We start from the raw sequence: 21944 nt of genomic DNA on the forward strand, positions 1-21944 counted from the left end.
AGTCAGAGGCAGAGTTCGGCTGACAGCAATGAAGAGCAGGGAAGGGGAATTTCAGCATGGAAGTCACCCTGGCAGGTGTATTCTTCTAGTTGTAATTTTTTTTTTTTTTAAGCTAGGGTCTTGCTACTCAGTTCAGGCTGGCCTTGTGCTCACTTCTTTGTAGCCCTCAGGCTGATCTCAAACTCTTAGTGATCCTCCTTTCTCAACTGCTGAGTGAGTGCTGGAATTACGGTGTACACTATCATGCCGGTTCAGGGGCCAGAACAGCATGTGGATTCAGGTATCAAACTTGGGACCTTGTGCTTGCTATGTAGGTGCTTATACCTCTGAGTATAAGCCCCAGCCCCTAAATTCTTTTTCATAAAGATTTTTTTTTTTTTTTGCTCCGAATGCCTTCAGGGCAGGTTTGGCTGGCTTGAGTTGTGGGGATGGAACCACAGCAACCTGAGCCTGACTGCTTTGTTGAAGCAGCCACTTAAAGAACTGAGCTAAGGGGCAGGCCTCCCCCCAAATTCTTTTTCATTAGTGCATATTAGATATCCTGAATAGGTGATTTTGTTTTGGCGTAATTCAGCATATGCATAACATTTTGATCACTCGCTTCCTCTCCCCTTTCTCTCCTCTGGCCCTTGATCTTGTCCTCAGTCTCCTTCTACTTCATGTCATTATTTTTATATTTCACATAAGAAAAACATGAAATATTTGACTTTTTATTTGGCTTATCTCACGTAACAAGACACACTCCAATTTCATCCATTCTCCTTCAAGTGATACGATTTCATTGCTTATGGTTGAATAATATTCCACGGTGTGTCCATGTGGACCATATTTTCAGTGTTCATGGGTGTGTAGCTGTTTCCACAGTTAGCTATTACGAATTGGGCTGCAGTAAACATGGGTGCGCAGGTATCGCTGTAGTACGCCTGGCAGTTTTCTGTAAGATGGCTATGCAGGCTGCTCTGTGCAGAATAGCAGGAGGGGAAGGAGGTCAGCTTCTCTTCCTAGCTGCTCTTCAGAGGGGAGTAAAGGGTAGAAAGAGAAGCTCAGCAGGGAGTGTGTAAGCAATAGATAATTCTGAGGAAAAGCCACATCCAATCTCTACCGCGTCCTCTACAGGAAAAACCCACTCATGCACACAGAAGTGTCAGGTTGAGTAAGATGAGGGAAGGAGTTACAATAAATGACTGGTGCCTTGGAGACTCGGGCCCCTCGAGTCCAACTGAATTGTTCATCTAGTAAAGCTTCCACCGTGCAGCCTGCCTTGTCTGCTCTGCGCAGAACCCACTCCAGCTCCCATTTCTCCTGGCCTGATGGTCACGTGGTGCCCAGGGTAAACTGAGGCAGTTTCTCTTCCCAGAAGGGATTGTTGGGCTATAAGGACAGAACAGGAGGTTGGGCCTGTTGGCGGGGGATGGGGGTGTGGGGACAGGTCCTGAGGTGGGCGGCTCAGAGTAGAGGGCACCCTGAGGGTCCCCAGAGCCAGCTCTCACCTGGCAGGGGGCAGCCCTTTGGCGGCACGCTCTGCTTCCTTCCATGCGAGTACAGATGACTTCAGAAGTACAAATCCAGTCTTCAGTGGTTCTGGATTTAGAAATAAACCTCACTCCAGACAAAGGCCAATTCAAAAAGGAACCTGTAAAGCGCTTCTGTTTTTACATAAAAGAACAAACTCCTGCAAAACACACACGCGCGCGCGCGCGCGCGGGGCGGGGCGGGGCGGGGCGGGGCGGGGCGCGAGTCCCGGGCTTGGGCGGGGTCTGGGCGGGCCGCGCTGTGCGCGGGCGCGCGGTCCGGGGGCGCGGCGCTGCCAATCTAAGACAAAGGCCGCCCCGCGCATCATGTGGTGCGGCGGAGGAAGTGCTGCTTGTTTTCTGCGCTCGGCGCTGGGCCGCCGGCAGAGCGCGATGCCCCGAGACCCCCGCGGGGGCGGCGGCAGCGAGCCCCGATGAGGCGCGGGCGTCCCTGGCCGGATGGAGGCGCCGCGGTGGGACGCGGCGCGCAACGACTCGCTGCCGCCCACGCTGACCCCCGCCGTGCCGCCGCACGTGAAGCTCGGGCTCACGGTGGTCTACACCGTGTTCTACGCGCTGCTCTTCGCCTTCATCTACGCGCAGCTCTGGCTGGTGCTGCGCTACCGCCACAAGCGGCTCAGCTACCAGAGCGTCTTCCTCTTCCTCTGCCTCTGCTGGGCCTCGCTGCGCACCGTGCTCTTCTCCTTCTACTTCAGGGACTTCGTGGCGGCCAACTCGCTGGGCCCCTTCCTCTTCTGGCTGCTCTACTGCTTCCCCGTGTGCCTCCAGTTCTTCACGCTCACGCTCATGAACCTGTACTTCGCGCAGGTGAGGCGCCCCGCCGGCTGCGGGCCGTGGGGGGCGGAGGCCCTGCTCGCTGGTCACCGCTCCACCCCCAGAGGGGGCCCGGGGGGGACCCGGCGCGAGCTGGGCGTGTCGGGCGCCTCGAGTGCGGGTGGAGGGCGCGCCCCCCGGGGAGGCCCCGGGCGCCGCAGTTTCCCCTCGGGGCGCTCACCCCGGAGCACCTATCCTGTCGCCATGTTGGGGCCGGACACTGCATTTTTTTTTTCCTTTGAGTAATAGTCCTGGGTTTGATGAGATGTTTTGAACCTATGGCTCTGGAGCCCCATTGAATTGCTACCGGATTGCTTAACAGCAGTGCGGGGTCACGCCCAGCTCCCCAGATGCCTCAGGAGGTCAGGCTACTGTCTGGGCTCCTCTGAGGGGCCCCAAGAATAGCGCTGTAAAAGTTAACCGGTGCTCATTATTTACAGTCGTGCCAGATTGTTTTTATGAGGCGTATTGTTAAAAGCCGATGGAAAGCCTATGAATTCTTTACCTGTGAACTTAATGAAAGTATAGTACTTGGGAAGCACTTTGCAAGTGCTGTGAAAAGTGTAAAGCATCGCAGGAAGGCTTAACGACATTGCTCTCTAATCCCCAGTAGCTTTCCAAGCACTCCTTGATCCTTTGTCACCAGGACTCTGCCTGAGGTGGAGGTTCCCTGTGTCACCTGCTGGCTTTGATTTAAACACTGTATCCCGGGCAGAGGCTCTTGGCCAGCTAACCGTCGTTTATCAAGAAAAATTATCATTGATTGGAAAAAAAAAAAAAAAACCCAACAACAGGCAGACATAGAAATGCCCTGCTGTTTGGGATACGCTGAGTTTGGAGGAAATATTTTTGGCCCCAAATAGTAGATGTGAAGTTTATCAGAGCGGTGGGTCAGTGCTCAGAGCCATTCTTGGAGTCCTGTGTGGCACCTGCTTTTCAGCCCAGCAGAAGAGAGAGGGTAACACTGCCTACATACTACTTTAAACTTTTGAACTAGTTAAGGCAGTTGGCTGTGTTGCAGATAGTGGGGCTTTGTAATTGGATGGAGATTGGGTGGTTCCAACTGGGTGCAAAAGTCAGCCAAGTTGTTACTCCCTCAAGAAGTGACCATGGTAGTATCTTTCCTTGAGCTCTGTACTCCTGTCCCTTTTTGAGGGAAAAAAGGGAAATAGAGGGAATTGCCTGCCCTGGCCCTCGGGTAATCACATGCAAATCCTCAATTTAGAGCTGGATTAGGGCTGGGCTGTGTGCTTCTGCACAGTCTGCTGGTTGGCCAGTAAATGCTGAGCAAGGGGAAAGTGACCAGACGAGACAGAGCCGCTCTGGCCTGGAGTCCCAAAGTCATGGCCTTTGCCTTATTTATGTCTCCCAGGTAAGTGGCTGCCACAGCAGAGGGCGCTTTGCCCGGGGGGGGGGGGGCAAGGGTGACTAGCAGACAGTGGCACATATGTGCTGGCATCTTGGACCCTCGGGGTACAAAGCCCCTCCTGGCTTCTTGACAAAAAGCCCATTCTTTCTGAGGAGTGTAGCAAGGGGTCACACTCTTGACTGCAGTCCTCAGTGTGACCGTTCTCGTCACCCCACTTTTTCCCACAGGGTTCTCTTCTGGTGAAGCAGCTAAAAGGGGGAACTTTTAGGATTTCTGCCTGCATCATATTTTGCAGGGAGAGGAACCAGTAAGAAGCACATGCTCCGTGCTAGGCTCGGGCTGGGCAGTTTGTCTTCATTGTGCTCACAGCATCCCTCTGAAAGAAGGGCTGGTTCTGTCTCATTTTTGCAGAGCAGGAAGTGTGGCTCAGGGAGGCTCAGTGACTCTCTGAGGATCACGGTGGAGCCTGGCTTCACCCCCACACCTGTGATGTCTCAGTTTGAGCCTTGTCTTCATGGGGTGGTATTTGAAATCTCTTACATGGAAAAACATACCCAGATTCAGAAAGCAGCCCCTGTTCTCCGGGGGCTGATGATTTGAGGTACATACCCAAAACATGGTGAAGTGGTGATTCAGATGTGGTTGAGGTGAAGAGAGTATACCAGGCTCAGTGGAGGGACTGCAGCGATCCTGAAGCACTGGCGACTTGTGGTCTTGAGTCCTGCAGCCTGAGGAAGGGATGGCAGAGGTTTGGAGTCAGGAGCAAACTTGAAACTTGAAGGGGTGTCCAGGAGGTGAAGGGAACTTTTTTTTTCTGTGGTACTAGATATTGAACCCAGGGCCTTTGAAGTGAGCTACATCGCTACCTTTCTAATTTTGTTTTTTGTATTTTAGGGGAGGGCCTACAAGGTGTTAAGGATCTCACTACTAGATCAGACTTGCTGTGATCTGCCTGTTTACATCCTCCCAAGGGCCGGGATTACGGCATACGCCATCACACCCAGTCTCATTAGCCAACTCAATGCGCCCCGTGACCAGGAGTGGGCACGGGCGTGGGCATGGGCATGGGCACGGGCACGGCAGGCTGGGGATTGAACCTCTGGCCCGTACACCTGCTTGCAGGCACTTTAATCCGCTGAGCTATTTGGCCAGCCCTTTTGCCTTTCTGATTTTGAGACCGGGTTTTTCTTGCTGAGTTGCTCAGGCTGGGCTTGAATTCCTCTTGTCAAGGCTCTGCCTCTGTAGGTGCCTGCATGGTGGGCTTGAGCTTCACCTGGCTCTCTTTCAGGTGGGATGGAATGCCTCAGGTCAGCCCTTTCATATTGTTTTCTTTCTCATGGAGCCACTGGGGGCAACTGATGCTCCTCTATCACTTGGCCACACAGGTGACAGAGTGGGTGGCTGACAGTGTCACCAGTCTTGACCCTTTCCCCCTCCATGGCAGCCAGGGGCCTTTGCAGCTGCATAAATCCCCGTGGAAGCATCACACTCCCACTGCCAACAGTGCTGGTTTCCTCAGACCTGCAGGGTGTAGGTTGGTGCTGCCTGGGCTCCTCTCCATAGCCCATCTTGCTCTACTGTCTATACCTGCTGGGGCAGGATCCTAGCTCAGTCTAGGCTCCCCTGGTGACCTGGGGTGAGTGTCTTCTTGCCAGCAGGCCGATGAGTGCCCTGTCCTATCTCTACCACTTCTGGCACAGCTTGTCTAGGTGGGGAGGTGCCTAGTGGCAGGACTGCATTTGAGAACCCTCCAAGGGACCTGTGGGCAGCTCCTGTATGCCAGGCCCTCATTGTGTTGGCTCTCTTTGGGACATAAAGCATTGAGGATCCGTTTGCAGCAGTGGGCTTGCGCCAGCCCCCTTTTGCATGAGAAAGTGGCAGGTCTGGGTGTCACCAAGGCCTTAGATGGTGCTATGTCAGGTCACCTTTTTAAAACCAATTACTTTAGTGGTACATGTTATTAGTACATTATAGTTATAGGCATCTTAGGGAATTGGTGCATGTGTATATTGCATCTTAATCAGTTTTGCTTCCCCTTCCCCTCAGGTCCCCTCCCTACCTCCACAGTCTGCCTCTCTTACTTTGGTCTTTAAATTATTTATATTTTAAGCTTCTCATAAGAGACACCATCTGAAAATAAAAGACACCATATGATATTTAACTTATACATCTCATTTTATGTAACATTATGGTCTTAAGATCCATCCATATTTTGAAAATGGCTGAAATTTATTCTTTATGGCTGAGTACTGTTCCATTTTGTATGTATATATGTAGATTTAAAATTGCATTTTTAATTCATCCTTGTTGGTGGGGACATAAGCCACTGCCATAATTTATCTATTGTGAATACATTAGCGTGCGTATAACATTGCAATATGACAAATTTAATTTGGGGGGACAGCACTCAGAAGAGGAGTAGCTGGGCCAAATGGAATTGTTATTTTTTGTTTTCTGAGGAATTTTAAAAAAAAATTTTTTTTAACCTGCTTTTTAAAAAAATTTTATTAATTTATTTATCTCTGTGTGTGTGTGTGTGTGTGTGTGTGTGTGGCCAGCTCAGCCCACCAGGGGGCGGGGCTGGCTGGCATGTGGTGCTGGGGGATTGAATCGCCCTCCATGTGCATTGCTAAGCTTGTTCTAAGTAGGTGCTTTAGACTACTGAGCCATCTCACCAGCCCCTTTCTGAGGAATTTTGATAGTGGTTATCCTGGTTTACCTTTCATGCAGTGAAACTGCGGCATTGTGCTGCCTTCACCACCAGGGTTAGTGCACAAGCCTAAGAAGCCCAGGCAGCAGCTCCTGCGTGGGGCAGATCTGTCTGCAGAGGAGGGTGCAGAGGTGTGTTGTGGCATTGGACTCCACGACACCCTGGCTGCTGGTGTCCCAGCTTTATAGGTTTCTTGGAATTACCAATTTGGGACCCAGACTGTTGCTCCTGAATTTGGTTGAGTGGCCTCAGCCTTTCTTGGGCACTGTGACAAAATCCTGCCACTGCATTGGGCTGGATTGAGGATGGAAATGGAGAACTAAGCCCACTGGGTGGGGGAGAGGTGGTGTGACAGACAGAGGGACAGGGCAATGCTTGACTCATGAGTGTGGACCTGACCACACCTTAGAGAGCCTGTGGGAAGCTGGTGCTCACTGGGGTGTGGTCTTTCCTAGAACTGTCCCCTGCGCTTCCTCCCCCACCTCGGGCAGGGACAACTTGTTAGTCCTGTGATCCTGTGAGGTGCTGAGGGTGCACTGGAGGTGGCTGAGCTCAGGTTGAGGCTCACGGGGGGACCTTGGGGCTCATGGTGGGGTTGGGTCGACAGAGGCTTCTGAATCAAAGGAGGCAGCAGTGGAAATGAAAGAAGCAGTGAGCTCGTGGGCCAAAGTGCATTTGAATCCTGGCTGTGCCCTGGGTGGGTCCATGGCCAGTTCTGGTCTCAGAGGCTGCTGTTTCACCAGAGCAGCTGGAACGTGGTGTTTCTCTCAGGGGAGAAGGAGGCACAAGGAGATGTTCTGTACTGAGCGATGCTTTCTTCTCCATAATTAAGGAGCTCATTGCTCATCTCCTGACAGTTCCAAGCCCAAGCTTGGACACCAGCCTGTTGACTGGCCCTACCCTGTGCCATCGTGGTAACTTTTACCACCAAGCTACAACTCTTGTTTTTGCTAAGTGGCAATGACTCTTGGCACACCTTAGTGAGGATAGTATGGTGAGACAGCAGTCTGGACTGTAGCTCCGTAGCTGGGGAGCGCAGGTGCTGACCACCAAGCAGCCCAGTCCTTTGCCTGCAGGCAAGCCAGTGAAGTGTAGATGTTGAGTGACCTCTGAGGTCCTGCAGCCAAGTCTTCAGAGCTAGGTTGAGGCCTGGCTGTGGTCTCTCTGGTGCTGTGGCACTTGCCATGCCTAGTTTTGAAGTACACCGTGGTCCTATTCCTACTGATGGGGAGCTAGGAGACACTTGAAGATCCAGGGATTGGATCTCCACTTCCACCAAGGAAAGGGACGCTGCTTGCTGTAGGGTCAGGTGGCTTTTGCTATGTATCCTAGTTACTTTTCTCATTATTGAGATAAAATACTTGGCATCCAAAGTTAAAGGAGAAAGATTTATTTAGGTCCTAGTTTATAGAGGTTTCAGTTGATATTCAGCTGGCTTCAAGGCAGTGTGGGATGGGGCAGAGGGGCATCGCAGAGGAGAAGCAGTTCATGGGAGGCAGAAGGCAGCAAAAAAAGAAGAGAGAAAGAAAGAAAGAAAGAAAAAAAAAAGGAACAGATGACCACAGCCTTTCTGTCCCTTCTATCTTATCTAGGCTCTTTTGGCTGGGTAGCACTGATGCCTTTGATCCTAGCATTACACATGAATCAATCCCAGCATCACACACTCTAGATCCAGCCACCTCCGAAAAGCCCCACCTATGACCGCATGAGGCTTTGGAGGGACATCAACACATAAGCCATAAGACTATGGTTTCTGCTAGTCGAGAATTATTTGTCAATTACCAAGCCCTAATCTAGGACATGGGAGGAGGTGGCTTTTAGGCCACTTCTGATTGTGAAAAAGTGAGACGCTTAGGAGATCAGGCCTTGTGGCCCCACGTACAACAATCACAGTCTTGGGCGGACGCTGTGCTTGGCCTGGCTCAGCGCCACGCCTGGGCCTCAGGCCTTGGACCTTATGGTCACTCACCAAGCTCATGGCCAGTCAGAGCTGTGCGCTTTCCTGTGCCTCTGTGTGTGTAGCTAGTTGTAGCATCAGTTCTGCTAACTGCCTGCCTGGGTGTGTATGTCGGTGTATACCCATGTGCCTGCCTGTGTGTGTCTGTGTTTTACACCTCCGCATGACAGTGTGTGTCTGTGTGCCTGTGTGGGGGAGAGGCTGTGTTTGGTTATCCTCAGTCTATCTCATGGGAAGGTGCCTTCTAGCCACACAGTTTAGGCCAATGATGGTAGACATTTTAGAGCTTTCAGTGATGCAGCCCACCCTGGCCTGTGTGCTCTAGGTTTGCTGCCATTGATTGGGGCTCACAGGCTCTTTCCTCAGTGCTAGGCGTGCACTCTCTGCCTCCTGTTGCTTCAGTGCCTCAGGGTGACCCCCTGCCAGCTGGGGGAATGCCCTCAGAAATGACAAATCCAGGCCCTCAGCTGCAGTTAGCAAGTCCCTGCTCTTGGTCCTATACTTTAGCACCTGCAGATTTTACTCCATCTGTTTCTCTCCTGTGTTTCCACAGTCAGCCCAGCAGAGGCAGGGGCAGAGTGTCAGCGCCATTGCTCAGGTGGCTTCTGGAACCCAGCCCAAGACAATGTCTGATGCTTGGGCTGAGGCCATCCCCAGGCTGTAGGCACTTCCTAAACTCTGTGTCCCCTCCTACCAGCTGCTGAGCTCTGAGTGATGGAGAATTAGGAGAGGGGGCAGGAAGCCAGAAGAGGGCTGGAAAGAGAAGACCCTCACTGCAGTGGTCTTGGGGTCTGGGAGTACCATGGCCGTGGGACTCTTGAGAGCCACAACTGTCAGCCCTGTTTCTGGGGTGTTTCCGTGGGAGGAGGAAGCCCCTCCCTGGTCCCGATGCCAGTGGCCCTGACTTCATGGCAGCCAGTTCTTCCAGTGCAGAAATAGCCATAGCAGATAGTCCAGGCCTTCCCTGGGTTTGGGCGTTCCCTGAGATCTGCAGAGGTACATAAATATTTCACCTCTTTCTTGTCCCACATCTCAGGTTTAGAGTCCTAGATGTGAGGCAAGGTGAACCTGAGTAGTTGTACTCCTTGGAGACCGATTTACTCAGGCAGGCACTGGCTGGTATTTTAGGGCTGTGAGCCACATGTGGCATACGTTGTTTGTCCTTTCTCTCTTTTTAAACAACACTTTAACAAGGTGGAAACCATTCTTAGCTTACAGGCTTTACAAAAATAGCTTTGAGTCATTCAGGGAACTTGGAGACAGGCTTTGGTTTCTTTCTTGGTTTAGGAATATCACTCATTTAAGTTTCCACCACCATACTGGTGGTGCCATCCTGGGGACACACTTTTAACATATGAACCATTGGGGGACAAACCACGTCAACTCCATTGGGCCGTCCCTCCCCAGCCCTTCTTTCCTCAGCCCTGGCAACCACCACTCTGTTCTCCTGTGCAGCTCTTCCTATTCTGGATGTTTGATACTGGATCATACAGTTGGCATCCTTTACTGTTTGGCTTCTTTCATGTGACATGGTGTTTTTAGGTCCACCCGCCCTGCAGGAGCAGCAGACCCTGGTTCCAGTCTGAGGCTGAATAATAATTCCACTGTCTGGACGGACTGCATTTTGTTGATTCTTTTGGCTCCTGGTGGACGTGTAGGTTGTTTCCTCCCAGCATCTGAGGGCCTGCTGTAAGCCACACACTCATTAGACTCTGACTTACGGCTAAATGTGATTCCTGCCTTTGTGCAACTTTGCACTGAATGGGGAAAACAGACTTTGCAGAAAGAACTTCTCTATCGTGCCGTTGGCTGATGTTATTTAATGATGGGGTTCATGGCAGAGAGGGTGATGTGAAGGGTGGGATTTTTCAATGGAAAGTTGGGACTTAAGTCTTTCCTTCATTTCTTTCATTCTTTTTTGAGGATTTATGTTTAGAAAAGAATCAGTGGCTTTTGATGCTGTTACCTAAGTAAAGGTCGGATCCATTTGTAGTGAATATCATTATAGAAAAAATCCTGACTGCAATGAAATAAAATATTGCCCAAACTCAGAGTAAGAAGAAAGGCGGGTCCTTTGGTGGAGGACAGACTCTTAGTCAAAGCTGCTGCCTGTCCTTCAGGCTGTAGAGTGTCCACATATCCTCAGCCTGCTACTAGAAGCCACTGCTTGGATACCATGGAAGGGTGGGGTTTCAGACTTGGGTTGAAGATGGGGACTGGAGCTGAATTCTGGGTGGCTAGGTTGGCTCCATGGCTGGTCTTAGGTTGTGTTTGGGAAGCCATGAACCTCAGTTTCTTCCTGCACTCAGGTTTGGGATGTTCATGGTGGCATCCCGGCCCAAGGACAGCTGATCCTTTCCCTGGGACAGACAATTTGTAACAGATTGATGGCCCATAGTGCATCCTCCTCAAGTTCTCTGCTTGGGATCAGGCTTCTTTCTCAGTTCCATTCCATGTTTCTGGTAGAATATGGCTCATCTCCTGCCTTCCCGGTGGCTTACTTTGTGTCCTACAGCAAGGTGGGGGCAGCAGGCCAAGCTTACTCCCAGGTAAGAGCTGCTCTTTGTCATACCATGTCACTTCTCCTTGAGGAAGTTCCTGTGATCATTTGGTCAGTGACAAGGCGCAGGTCATCCTCTAATGCCATGACATATCCAGCAAGGGCATGGGTCCCTCAGAAAGTCTTAATCCTCAGAATTCTTACATCTGAAGCACAGAGTCACATATGTTAGCAGGTGGTGAGCATTTTCACTGTTTATTTTGTAGTTTTCTCACACTTTGCCCATAATGATTGGGGCATCCTGTTGAGCAGCGGCACATACTGCCATGTAGCCTTCCTCATGGTCCTCTGCCTTCCTTTGTTTAAGCACACTTGGAACAATTATGGGTGGGGTCCTGGCTGGTAAACAGTGAACAGCTGTTGTGGCAGGAGCAGTTGTGAAACTCCATGAAGGTAATAACACCTCACATTGCCGCATCCTTTGCCTCTGAGAGAGGATCCTGTTGGAGGCGGGGCCAGTTGAGTAGTTTCCACATCTGAGCTGGGCACAGGGAGCTTCTTGCCTGGTCCACCCTTGCTTGGGCAGGGCCAAGCCAATTCTCAGGCAGAAGATGTCCCCAGAGGTCACCAGGCTGCCTCCCTCTGCCTTCCTCCACCTTCCTCCACAGGTAGCACCAGCAGGGTATGGCCCCCTTAGCAAGGAGGTTGCAGCAGGGCCTTCCAAGTCAGGGGACACAAATACCCCCAGAGAGGGTATTGATGAATATTTTACTAGTCCTTATGTGACAGAAGGACCCTGAAGCCCGGTTCGGTAACAGATAATCACGGGCAGCAAAACATGTTCATGGTTCTGACCAGGCTCATCCCCAAATCCCAGCTCTCAGCTGACAAAAGGGGACATGACAAAAGAGGGACACATTAGGTTGACTTGAAGAGTCTATTGACAGAGGCTAACTACCCAGGTTTCTGTACTAGCACTGTTGGCTGGGTCACAGCTTGATTGATGAGGATAGGGAGACTCCTGGAGGGTGTCGGAGAGGAAGGCCATCCTGGGGGTGCTAGAGAGAAGCAGGCCCTTCGGGAACGGTGGCAGGAGCTGGGTGGCCTCCGCTTTGAGAGGAAGACTTAAGCACTGCTTGAGCACTGACTGCTCAAGGAGGGAGGAGTGTTGGCTGCGAGCTGAGCAGGGCGTGCCACGTGGGAGGCCCCTGGACACACATGTGAACTCGCACATGTGCATGCCTCTGGGAACACACACACAAGCCAGAAGAAGAGCCTTCCGCTGCAGCAGCCAGACAACTGTCCCCCGGGCGCTGAGAAGGCAGCGAAGGCCAGGCACATGTGCTGGGCTCTAGAGTTAAAGAGTCCAGGGGGAGGTCGTGGCATCTCTCAGTTACCCAGCACAAGCTGGGGCTCCATGTTCTGAGGGTCACCATGAGACAGGAAGTCAGTGCTGGCCGGGTGTCAGAGGTGGGAGCTGACCAGCAAAGGCTGACTCACTCCCTGGGCACTCCTTCCCCAGCGCCTTGGCCCTGGCTGGCTTCAGGCCACTGCACCCCAGAATCCTGTGGGCTGCATGCTTTTGTCTTGCTTGGGATCCCATGGCTTTTGAAAAACACAGATTGGGCTGGGGAGATACCAGTCTAAGCACCTGCCTGGCAAGCCCAAGAACCTGAGTTTGATCCCTGGTGCCACATACTGCATTGGCTCCAAAACTGGGCATGCCTATAATCCCAGCAATGGGGAGGCTGAGACAGGAGAATCACTATGACTCTGAGTTGCATAGCAAAACCCTCTGCCAAATATATAAATAAATAAAAGATTAAAAAAATAAAAAAAAATAATAAAAACCCAACATAGATCATCTCTAGATGAGCTCATCTTTGGAGCTCCGACGATAATATGAGGAAGAAAGCTGAGGCTTTAACACAGACCCCTTTTATGCACAACAGCAGCCCTGGCTGCATTTAGAACCATGTGTCTGCTGGTGGGAGAAACTCCTGTCCCATCTTCGCATCCAGGTGGAGGTGCTGACTGTCTGCCCTGCTCTGGTGAGCTGGTGACCGAGGGTGCTGAGCACAGGGAACACAGCGGCTGACAGATGACTGCCGCCCCAGGAGGCTGGGTCTAGGGCTTGGATCACTTCCCCAGGAGATCAGGAAGTAGGCAGCAGAAGGGCCACCAGCCAGCTGAGCGAGTGCCACAGCATGCCCCACCTCTTGGGTGTGACAGCTCCTTCTGTGCTCAGGAAGGTGTCTGGGACTGCAGGCTAGGAGTTGTGTATTTAGAATCAAGGTCTGGGAACAGTATGAGGACAAACAGTCCTAGCAGTAGCAACAACCTAGGTGCAGCATGCGTGTGCGTAGTACTCACTGGGTGCAGGTGTTTGTCCAGGAGCTCTACACAGCATGATCCCACTACTTGAACCCACTGTTGGTACATGTGTGACTGTCCCATCAGGTGGCTTGAACCACCCATGGTACATCTAGTCACTGTTACTGTTTTTTTTTTTTTTTTAATTTTAACTAATAAAATTCGTAAAAAGCCACCTGAGACCTGCAAGTTACAGCCCCATTGTGAACGTGTTAATTCATCTCAGTCTCAGAACCCATAAGGTAGATGTTTGTGATCTGTCTCATTTTACTGATAAAGATATTTGAGGCACAGGGAGATTGGGTAACTGTCCACGGTCCCAGAGCTGACTATTGGCAGAGCCAGACTACCAGCCCAGGTAGGGCAGCTCCAGACTGCCTACCCTAGCATTGTTCCGTGTCTCTTCATTGGAGGTGGGTATGCGCTGGTGGCTCAGTGGCAGACGTGGAAGTGGATGAACTAGGACTGTGTTCCAGACATTGTGGGTAAACAGGAAAGCTGCAGGAGGCTTTAGGAGATGCTCATACCTTGATGAGATGCAAGACTGTGCAGAGCTGGCCTCTACATTGTTTATGTGCATGTGCATACCTTGCGAAGGGGCGAGCCTTCCCAGGTGGATGAACACCAGATAGGTGGGCATGGGAATCTAGGCCTCTAACTAGCACTCTGGAGGTCTGCAGCAGGAGACTCGTGTGTTCTAGCCCAGCCTGGGCAACTTAGTGAGACTGTGTCTCAAGATGAAAAACAGCAGGGTCTGTAGGTCAGTGCAAAGGCCCCAGTCAGTCCTCAGTACTGAAACAAAAAACCCCTGAAAAATGTGGGAAAGGGACTCCTAGCGATTACCCTGGGGAGGGAGTTAGAAGCAGGCTGGGCTTGACTCGGGGAAGTTATACCATTTTTGTTAAAAATAAAACTGGAAGAAGTATGCGATGTTCAGGTTGAGAGGTTGAGAAAACAGTGGTGAGCACATGTGTGTTTAGGATGCTGTTTCTTGTGTGTATGTAAAATATTTTACCCATCTGTTCATTTTTGTGGTATTGAGGGTGGAAGTAAACCACACCCCCAGCCCCTTTTTAAGATAGGCTGTTGTTAAGCTGCTAAATTGTCTAGGCTGGGTGCAATCTTGTGATCCTCCTGCCTCAGCTTCTCAGTGTGCTAGAATTACAGGTGTGTACCACCATGCCTGGATGAAATATTTTATTTTATTTTATTTTTTTTAAATTTTATTTATTTGTGTGTGTGTGTGTGGCCAGCTCAGCCCACCAGGGGGCGGGGCTGGCTGGCATGTGGTGCTGGGGGATTGAACCGCGGTCCCTGGGCTTTGCTAAGCTTGTTCTAAGTATAAGTAGGTGCTTTAGACCACTGAGCCATCTCACCAGGCCTGGATGAAATATTTTATAAGGCAAAGCTTAAGGGGCTGGGAAGGTATCTTAGCGCTAGAGCATTAGCCTAGCATGCATGACACTTGGGTTCAATCTCCAGCAGCAAGAAAAAAAGTTTTAATGTACCATTGACTTGTAACATTTCCAAAGGAATTTGCATACATGCATTTAAAAAGGAGAGGGTGTGTTGAATCTGTGCTTGGGGGTCATCGCTACAGACTCCTCAGTCACTGTGAGGGTCTTCTAAGGAGCTGCAGCCCACAGGCAGGCCTAGGAGCACGGAGCTCAGAGGTAGGAGGCTTAATGAGGGTGGGGGCTGTGCAGTGTGCCCTGTGTCTGTCCTGTCCTTTGGGCAACATTTCAGGGGGTGGGGGCACTGATGTGGAGGCTCTAGGAACGTTGTGTTTTGGGGGGGTTTCAGGGTGGAGCCACTGCAGAGAGGAATTCTAAATCTGGTATGAGGCAGGGAGCACAGAGCTAGCTTTATGTAGTCATTCACCTCTGCCCTTGGGGACAGCAGAGGTTTCCATTGGTTTCACTGCATAAGGGGATATGGTCACATCCCCAAAGCTCAGCCTTGGGACTTCTCTGCCAGCTGCAGCCAGTGTGACAGGGGTAAGATTGACTGTGGGTTGGTAGCTGGGAACTACAGTGGGGTGAGATGGAAAGCTGCGTCAGTAGACTGATTTATCGGGGGTGAGAGCCAGAGTTCAGCTACCACTTCTACTGAAGCAAGTACGTCACCTACAGAGCTCTGGGCCTCTTGCGTCACCTGAAAGGGTAGGGTGGAGGGCATCAGATGACCTTAGGGGAATTTAGGTCACTCACAGTGTGAAGGGACACCATGGGAAACTGCAGGGTCTCCTTAACCCTGCAACTCAGACACATGGCAGTCGCCACACCATTTGTGCTGTGCAAGGCCCCGCCGAGGTGCTAGCTAGGGTTTTGAAGAGCAGGAGAAGCGACACTCTGAGCAAAAGTTTTCCAAAAGGGGCCAGGGAGATGGCTCAGTAGAATAAGCACTTGCCTGGCAAGCTCAGGGGCCTGAGTTCAGTCCCCAGTTCCGCAAAAAAAAAAAAAAAAGTTTTCCAAGAGGGGTGCACTTCCCTCAGGGATGACCTCAGGTTCTGATGATTCTCCCCCAGCCCTCTCTCCACCCTGGGGCCCTGGAGAAGCTCTGGGTAGGCCCCATACGCACCACATGGCTCCTGATCCTTCTCCCCAAAAAGCCACTGGGAGCCTGCGGCCCAGCCAATGGAGCAGCCCTTCTCCGCACCACATTCGCTCAGTCCCTCCTGCCGCCTGTGTGTCCTGGCCCAGGGCCTCTGTGCACCAGACCTCCTCCGTGCCCCTGCCTGGGCCCTTCTCAGGGCCTTGCTGGAGTCTTGCAGTTATTAAAACCAGGGCCTTGCACCCTTGAAAGACCTCTTTTGCCCATCACCAGCACACTGTTTATATCGTTGAGTAGAAATGACTCGAGGACCCACTTTTCCTGGCTGCACATTTCCCCAGGGTCCTCTCCCATCTGCAGACCCAGGGTGCATGTGTCATACTGAGGGGCTGCTTGTTGACCTTTTCCCATGCTTTTTAAATTGTTTAATAACATCTTTATTGTGTTATAATTCATATTCCATACAAACTTTTAAAAGGTAATGTGTGCATAGAGTGGGGCAGCCAGCACCACAGTTATGTGACTTTTGTCACACCACCAAATACCCCCCAGTTAGTGGTCACTCCCCATTTCTCTCCAACACCTGCCCCGTACCCCTGGGCCCAGGCCCCCACTATTCTGTGTATATCTGATTTGCCCTTAAACACAGGCCCAGTTCCATCTTCTTTCTCAGTTATTGCCCAGGGCTTCTGGTCCTCGACCCTGGACGCCTCCTTTAGGCACAGCCCTGAATGCTAACAGCACCAGTTCCCTACTGAAAACCCTTGGCGCCTCCTACCAGGTCCTGGCTGTGTCTGACTTGGCTGTAGGCTGCTGTACCTGCCCAGCCTGGCTGAGCTGCCCCACCTTTCCATTCCTTCTCTGGTTCTGGGGTCTCCTTAGGCCCCTACCTCCCCGTAACTCCCCATTTTTCTCCTTGTGTCCTCATGCCTCTTCACCTCCCCACATCTCCTCTCCTCTCCTCACACCCCCTGCTCCACTTCCAGGTATCTCCTCCTCCCTGCACTTCCTCTCTGTGGCTGCTCCTACTCCTCAGGCCTGCACTCACCTTCCTCCTCCCTACTTCCCCCTTCACCTTCCTACCTTCCCTCCTCTCCTCGCCTTCTCTCCCCCCACCTCCCTCCATCCCCTCCACTTCCCCCTTCCCCCTCAGATGTGCATCATGTCTGTCTGATGGTGCATCTCCAGTTTAGGGGCTACCTTTTCCTTATTTTACACAATTGTTGAGTCCAACCCAGTGTTGGATGCTCAGTGTTGGATTCTCAGTGTCCCTCAGGCTGGGTTGACACCCTAATAGTCACAGTTTGAAAGTCTTCTAGGCTCATTTGACACTTAACCTCTCCCATGGGCGTCTTCTCCTCTTATGTTGTTTTGTGTTTTTGTGTGTGAGGGTTTTGCTCTGGGCAGGGAGCCCACACGCTGTCAACAGGTCTAAAATATGGAAGAGTCCTTAACCCACCCCTGGGCCCTCACCCCCTCTGGGTCGAGTTCTTGCTGAGGTCCATGGGAGCCAAGGGGGGCGTTGATGGAGATGGCAGCTGGATAAGAGGTCCTGGCAAGCCGGAGGGCAGGCGGAGACCCGGATGCAGCTGTGGCTCTGGGCTCTAACGAAGCCCCTTTGGAGCACCCGTGGGAGCAGGGAGGAGAGCTTGACTTTTTTTTTTTTTTTTTTTTTAACTTGGTTCAGACATTTATGCCCTTTAGTTAACAAGGGTGAAAATTGTACAGGAATTACAGACACATACATACAGGCCCAGATGTAGGTGTGTATGTATCTACATCTGTGTCCATTTAATGAATTATGTTGCCTGTTTATATAATGTTAGTTCACACATATGTTATCCTATTTCAAATGCCAGGAATTGAGATACCACTTTAAAGAACGTAAATTTAAGAATTCACTTTAAAAACTTGTAAGACTTAACTCTATGGGACGCTGAGGCCAGCCTGAAAGTTTGAGGCCCGCCTGGGCAACTTTGTAAGATTCTGTCGCGAAAGAAAGAGCTGTATTATGTATTAGTCTTTTAAGAGCTCTGAGAATTCTTACAGGAAAATGTGTTTTCCTAACAGTTTCTAAAGTTGTTTGATCACTAGGCATTGTTCCCAGTTATGAATTTCCAGTTCTGTGGAACATTTTGGAGGCTGCCTCCCCCAATCCTGACCCCATTCAGGCCACCACCCAGCTGCAGCGTGGGGCAGAGCTGCAGGACTGGGAAGAGCAAGGGACAGGGGTGGGTGGGCCCCTTTATCAGTAGAACCCTTCACCTGTGCTTGCAGCTCTTGCCCAGGATGTCATTCCCCAGGACCCAGGCAAAAGAGACACAGCACTGACCAGTGCAGGAGGGAGCTGGGAGCCCACGGGAGCTGTGCATTGGCCCTGACCCATTGCACGCTCCTTTGTGCTCACATAACTGAGAGCTGTGTTGGCAGCAGGTGCCGCGGGGTGATGTTCCCACCTGAGGCAGAGCCCCAACCTGGCAAACCAGCCCCTGTGCACTGGCCAGTCTGGGGCAGGACGTTTCCCTTGGCTGCTGCTTGTGGGACTCTTACCTGTGGGTACATGGAAGGCAGACTGGTCACACCAGCCCTCCTGCCTGCCTCCTTCTCTGGCTCCCTCCCTCCATCCTTCCCCCTCTCTCATTCGCTCCCTCCCTCCGGTCTCTGCTCTGCTCTTCTCTCTCCCCCTCACGTGATTTTATCCAAATAGCTAACACTGAAACCACACTAGGAAATCATTTTACTCCAGAAAGTGGCCATCGTCAAGAAATAATAACATGCTGGTGGGCTCCTGGGGGGAAAAGAATCCTTCTACACTTTAAACTAGGAAAAGCACTATGGAGATCAGTATGGAGATTCTCCAAAAACTGAAACTAGAAATTCCATTTGACCAGCTAGTCCCCTTCTGAACTTCCTGGAAGAATTAAAGGCATCACATTACAGTGGTACATGCATACCCATGTTTATGGCAGTATAACTTATAATTTTTAGATCTTGGAAACCACATAGTGTGTCCATCAGCAGATGAATAGATACAGAAAAAGTATTTACACGCAGTAGCGTACTGCCGTAATGTCATAAAGAAAGGTGCATGTGAGGCCTTCCCAGCAGAAGGTCATGATTTCCCTATCATTGTTGATAGCACGTCACACAGAGTTGAGTCCACAGTAGGGGACTCCCTGGCCCCCGAGCCACGTGGGGTAGTGCTGGGAGCTGTACACTGTACACTCACTGTGTGAGTACCTGGAGGGATCACCATTGTGGCCATTTGGAAACCAAAATGTACGTTTTCCTGACAACATCAGATGCTTTTGTTTTGGGTGCTGGGGCTTCCTCCATGTTCTTTGTATACGTTCTCGCCCTCACTCACTCTGACTCGGGACTGCTCGTGAGTATGATTGCTGATGTAGCACGCTGTGATGATGGCAGGGCTCTTCAGGAGTACTGGGTTGTCAGCTCCGTTCTGTGTAGATCAGAATCCCCCAGGGGCCTCTGGGGGAGCTGGGGAGAACCACCCCAGAACTGTGGGAATACAGATTCCCAGGCCCCACCTAGACCTCTTGGACTGGGGCCCTTGAGAGGAGTCCTGGGATTTGCATTTTTCACAAGTTCCTGGGGAAGTCCTCTGCTTGTGAAAGCCTGAAAACTACCTAAGTTATCAGAACATCTTCTAGAAGGTTCCTTGGGGAGCAGTTTCTGTGTAGATGGGCTCAGATAAGGGGCCCAGAGTCTCCTGGGCATCAGCAGCCACCAGGGTTCCTGAAGGACTCCCAGGGATGCTTTCAGATGCCCCTCTAGAACACTGCTTACCCCGGCTTCCTCCTCAGATGAGGCAGCAGCTATAACACCCCTTCACCCCCATGTGTTCCCACAGACCCTGAGCTGCCTGCCCCTCCCCCAGGACAAGAGCTCCTGCCCCTGCCTGCCACTAAGTCCTGTCACCTCAGCCCTTGTTCAGTCCCTTAGACAAATATTTGCAGGGGCTGAGCAAACCCTGAGAGGAGCCACATGCAGAAGACTGAGAAGGGAGCCATATGACTGGGGATTTGGGGGAGGGACGAGTGTTGGGGGCAGTGGGAGTCCAGGAAGATGTCATAGGTCTAGGGTTGGCACAAGGAAGGTCCGTGGAGAGCAAGTGTGGAATGTGAGTTGTCTTTTCTTTTCTTTTTTTTTTTTTTTACAGTTTTACTAAGATATAATTGATAACTGTGTTAATTCAACGTGTGCACTATATGTAGCCATAGTGATCCTATAGTCAGCTAATTAGTACATCTAGATCCTTATGATTATTCCCTTTTTTTGTTTGGCTTGTTTTTTGAGAAAGGGTCTGTCTGTGCAGTTCAGGTTGGCCCTGAACTCACTTTGTATCCCAGGCTGGCAGCTTACAGTGATCCTCCTGTCTCAGCCTCTCTAATGCTGGAATTACAGACATGTGCCACCATGCTTGTGGTGAGAACTCTTTCTAAGACTGTTCTTTTAGCAAATTACAAGTATTGTATAGGATACACTGTGACTCTTAGCACAGTGATAGCGCTCGAGGTCTCCAGGGATATCAACACAGGAGCTCTTGTGCTCCTGCCCTGTTTTGTGAGATCCTGGCGAGACTCTTGTGCTGGAGGTGTGGGGCTGGTGCTTGAGGGGGTGCCTTTCTGTGTCCTCTATGTCTTCTCAGAGGCGCCCCCACCTGTGGGTGCTGTCACGATTGTGCACTTGCAGCTCCAGATTTAATCTGCAGTATTTCTCCCAGGAGGTTTGAATGATTCCAAGTGACTCGTGCAGGCACAGGGGACAGGTGCTGCAAGGTCTCATTTACTTGTGGCATTGAAAAAATTAGACACAGGAACAGTGTAGATGGGTGTGGGAGACATGAATGGAGAGCGACGTGGTTCCAGGGGCCCTGACTCTCCTGCAGGCGGGGCTCTGACCTCACTGTATCATTGTGCTTCCACTTTCCCACCTCTCTTCCTTCTGCCAGTGCCCCTGCCACCCTTAAAAAGTCAGGGACCCAGGGATATCAACACAGGAGCGCCTGTGCTCCTGCCCCTCCTGTTTCCCGAGCTCCTGGCGAGACTCTTGTGCTGGAGGTGTGGGGCTGGTGCTTGAGGGGGTGCCTTTCTGTGTCCTCTACGCCTTCTCAGAGGCGCCCCCACCTGTGGGTGCTGTCACGGTTGTGCACTTGCAGCTCCAGATTTTAGTCTGCAGTATTTCTCCCAGGAGCAGCCTGGTTTGATACTTCTGTACTCCAGATGTGTTGTGTTATATGTATGTTGCCAAGTTTGAGACCTGGCTTGTAGGATGCCTGCCTTGAAGCTGTGATAATTTGGTGCCTGTGCAGATTCTTAATGGAGATGGTGGCCTGTTGATTTCACGTAAGAATCTTAAAAATAAGAGAAGAGCTTGACACAAGTAGATTAGTAACAGCTTTACCTTTGTTTTCTTTTTAAAGCCATTTTAGCCATTCCTAAATACTTTTAAATTTAACACTGTACACACAGTTTTTCAAAGTTTACATAACAGGGCTAGGGAGATGGCCCAGTGGTCTAAGCGCCTGTCTGGCAAGGCAAGGACCCAGGTTTGATCCCCAGTACTGCATGCCATGCTGGCCCTGGAACCCCGGGTTTGCCATGCCGGCCACTGAGAGGAGGAGTGGCGCGGCTCACACCTGTAATCCCACCACTGGGGAAGCTTAGGATGATCACTACGAGTCACAGCTGCGTAGCAAGACCCTGTACCGAATGAATGAATGACTTTTTAAAAAGTTTACATAACAAACGTGCTTGCACAGCATGGGCATCTTAGTTTCAGGAAGTGTGCCTGAGCACCTGGTGCATAGGGAAGGGGGGTCTGAGATTTTGGTGTCAGTGTGCTGTACCCCAACCTGTGTTTTGCTTGTTTGTTTTTGTCTCTGCAGGTGATTTTCAAAGCAAAGTCCAAATACTCTCCTGAATTGCTCCAATACCGGTGAGTACCCAGGCGATGCTCTCCACAGTGGAGCTGGACACGATCACATGAAGCCGCCTCCGCACCTCTCCCTCTGGGCTGTGCATGGGTTACTCCTCTGGGATCCCTGAAGAGTTCTGCTTGCCAGTTGAGAGAGAGAGAGAGAGAGAGAGAGAGAGAGAGAGAGAGAGAGAGAGAGA

General features: G+C 51.2%; 1 protein-coding gene across 2 annotated transcripts in view; it reads left to right on the forward strand.

The window, feature by feature from the left end:
* Positions 1 to 1828: 1828 nt before the first annotated feature.
* The window catches only part of Gpr137b (G protein-coupled receptor 137B), a 33720-nt gene continuing 13604 nt past the window's right edge, over positions 1829 to 21944 (forward strand). The window contains exons 1-2 of one of the 2 annotated variants that reach the window (XM_023700864.1): positions 1829 to 2339; positions 21716 to 21765. In XM_023700864.1, coding sequence (XP_023556632.1) covers positions 1971 to 2339; positions 21716 to 21765 — 419 coding nt within the window. In that variant the 5' untranslated portion in view covers positions 1829 to 1970. The remainder of the gene's footprint in view (positions 2340 to 21715; positions 21766 to 21944) is intronic. The other variant, XM_004640838.2, reaches the window with a different exon arrangement.

Source organism: Octodon degus, unplaced genomic scaffold (genome assembly GCF_000260255.1).
Source record: "Octodon degus isolate 3935 unplaced genomic scaffold, OctDeg1.0 scaffold00127, whole genome shotgun sequence".
NCBI classification, from domain to species: domain Eukaryota; kingdom Metazoa; phylum Chordata; class Mammalia; order Rodentia; family Octodontidae; genus Octodon; species Octodon degus.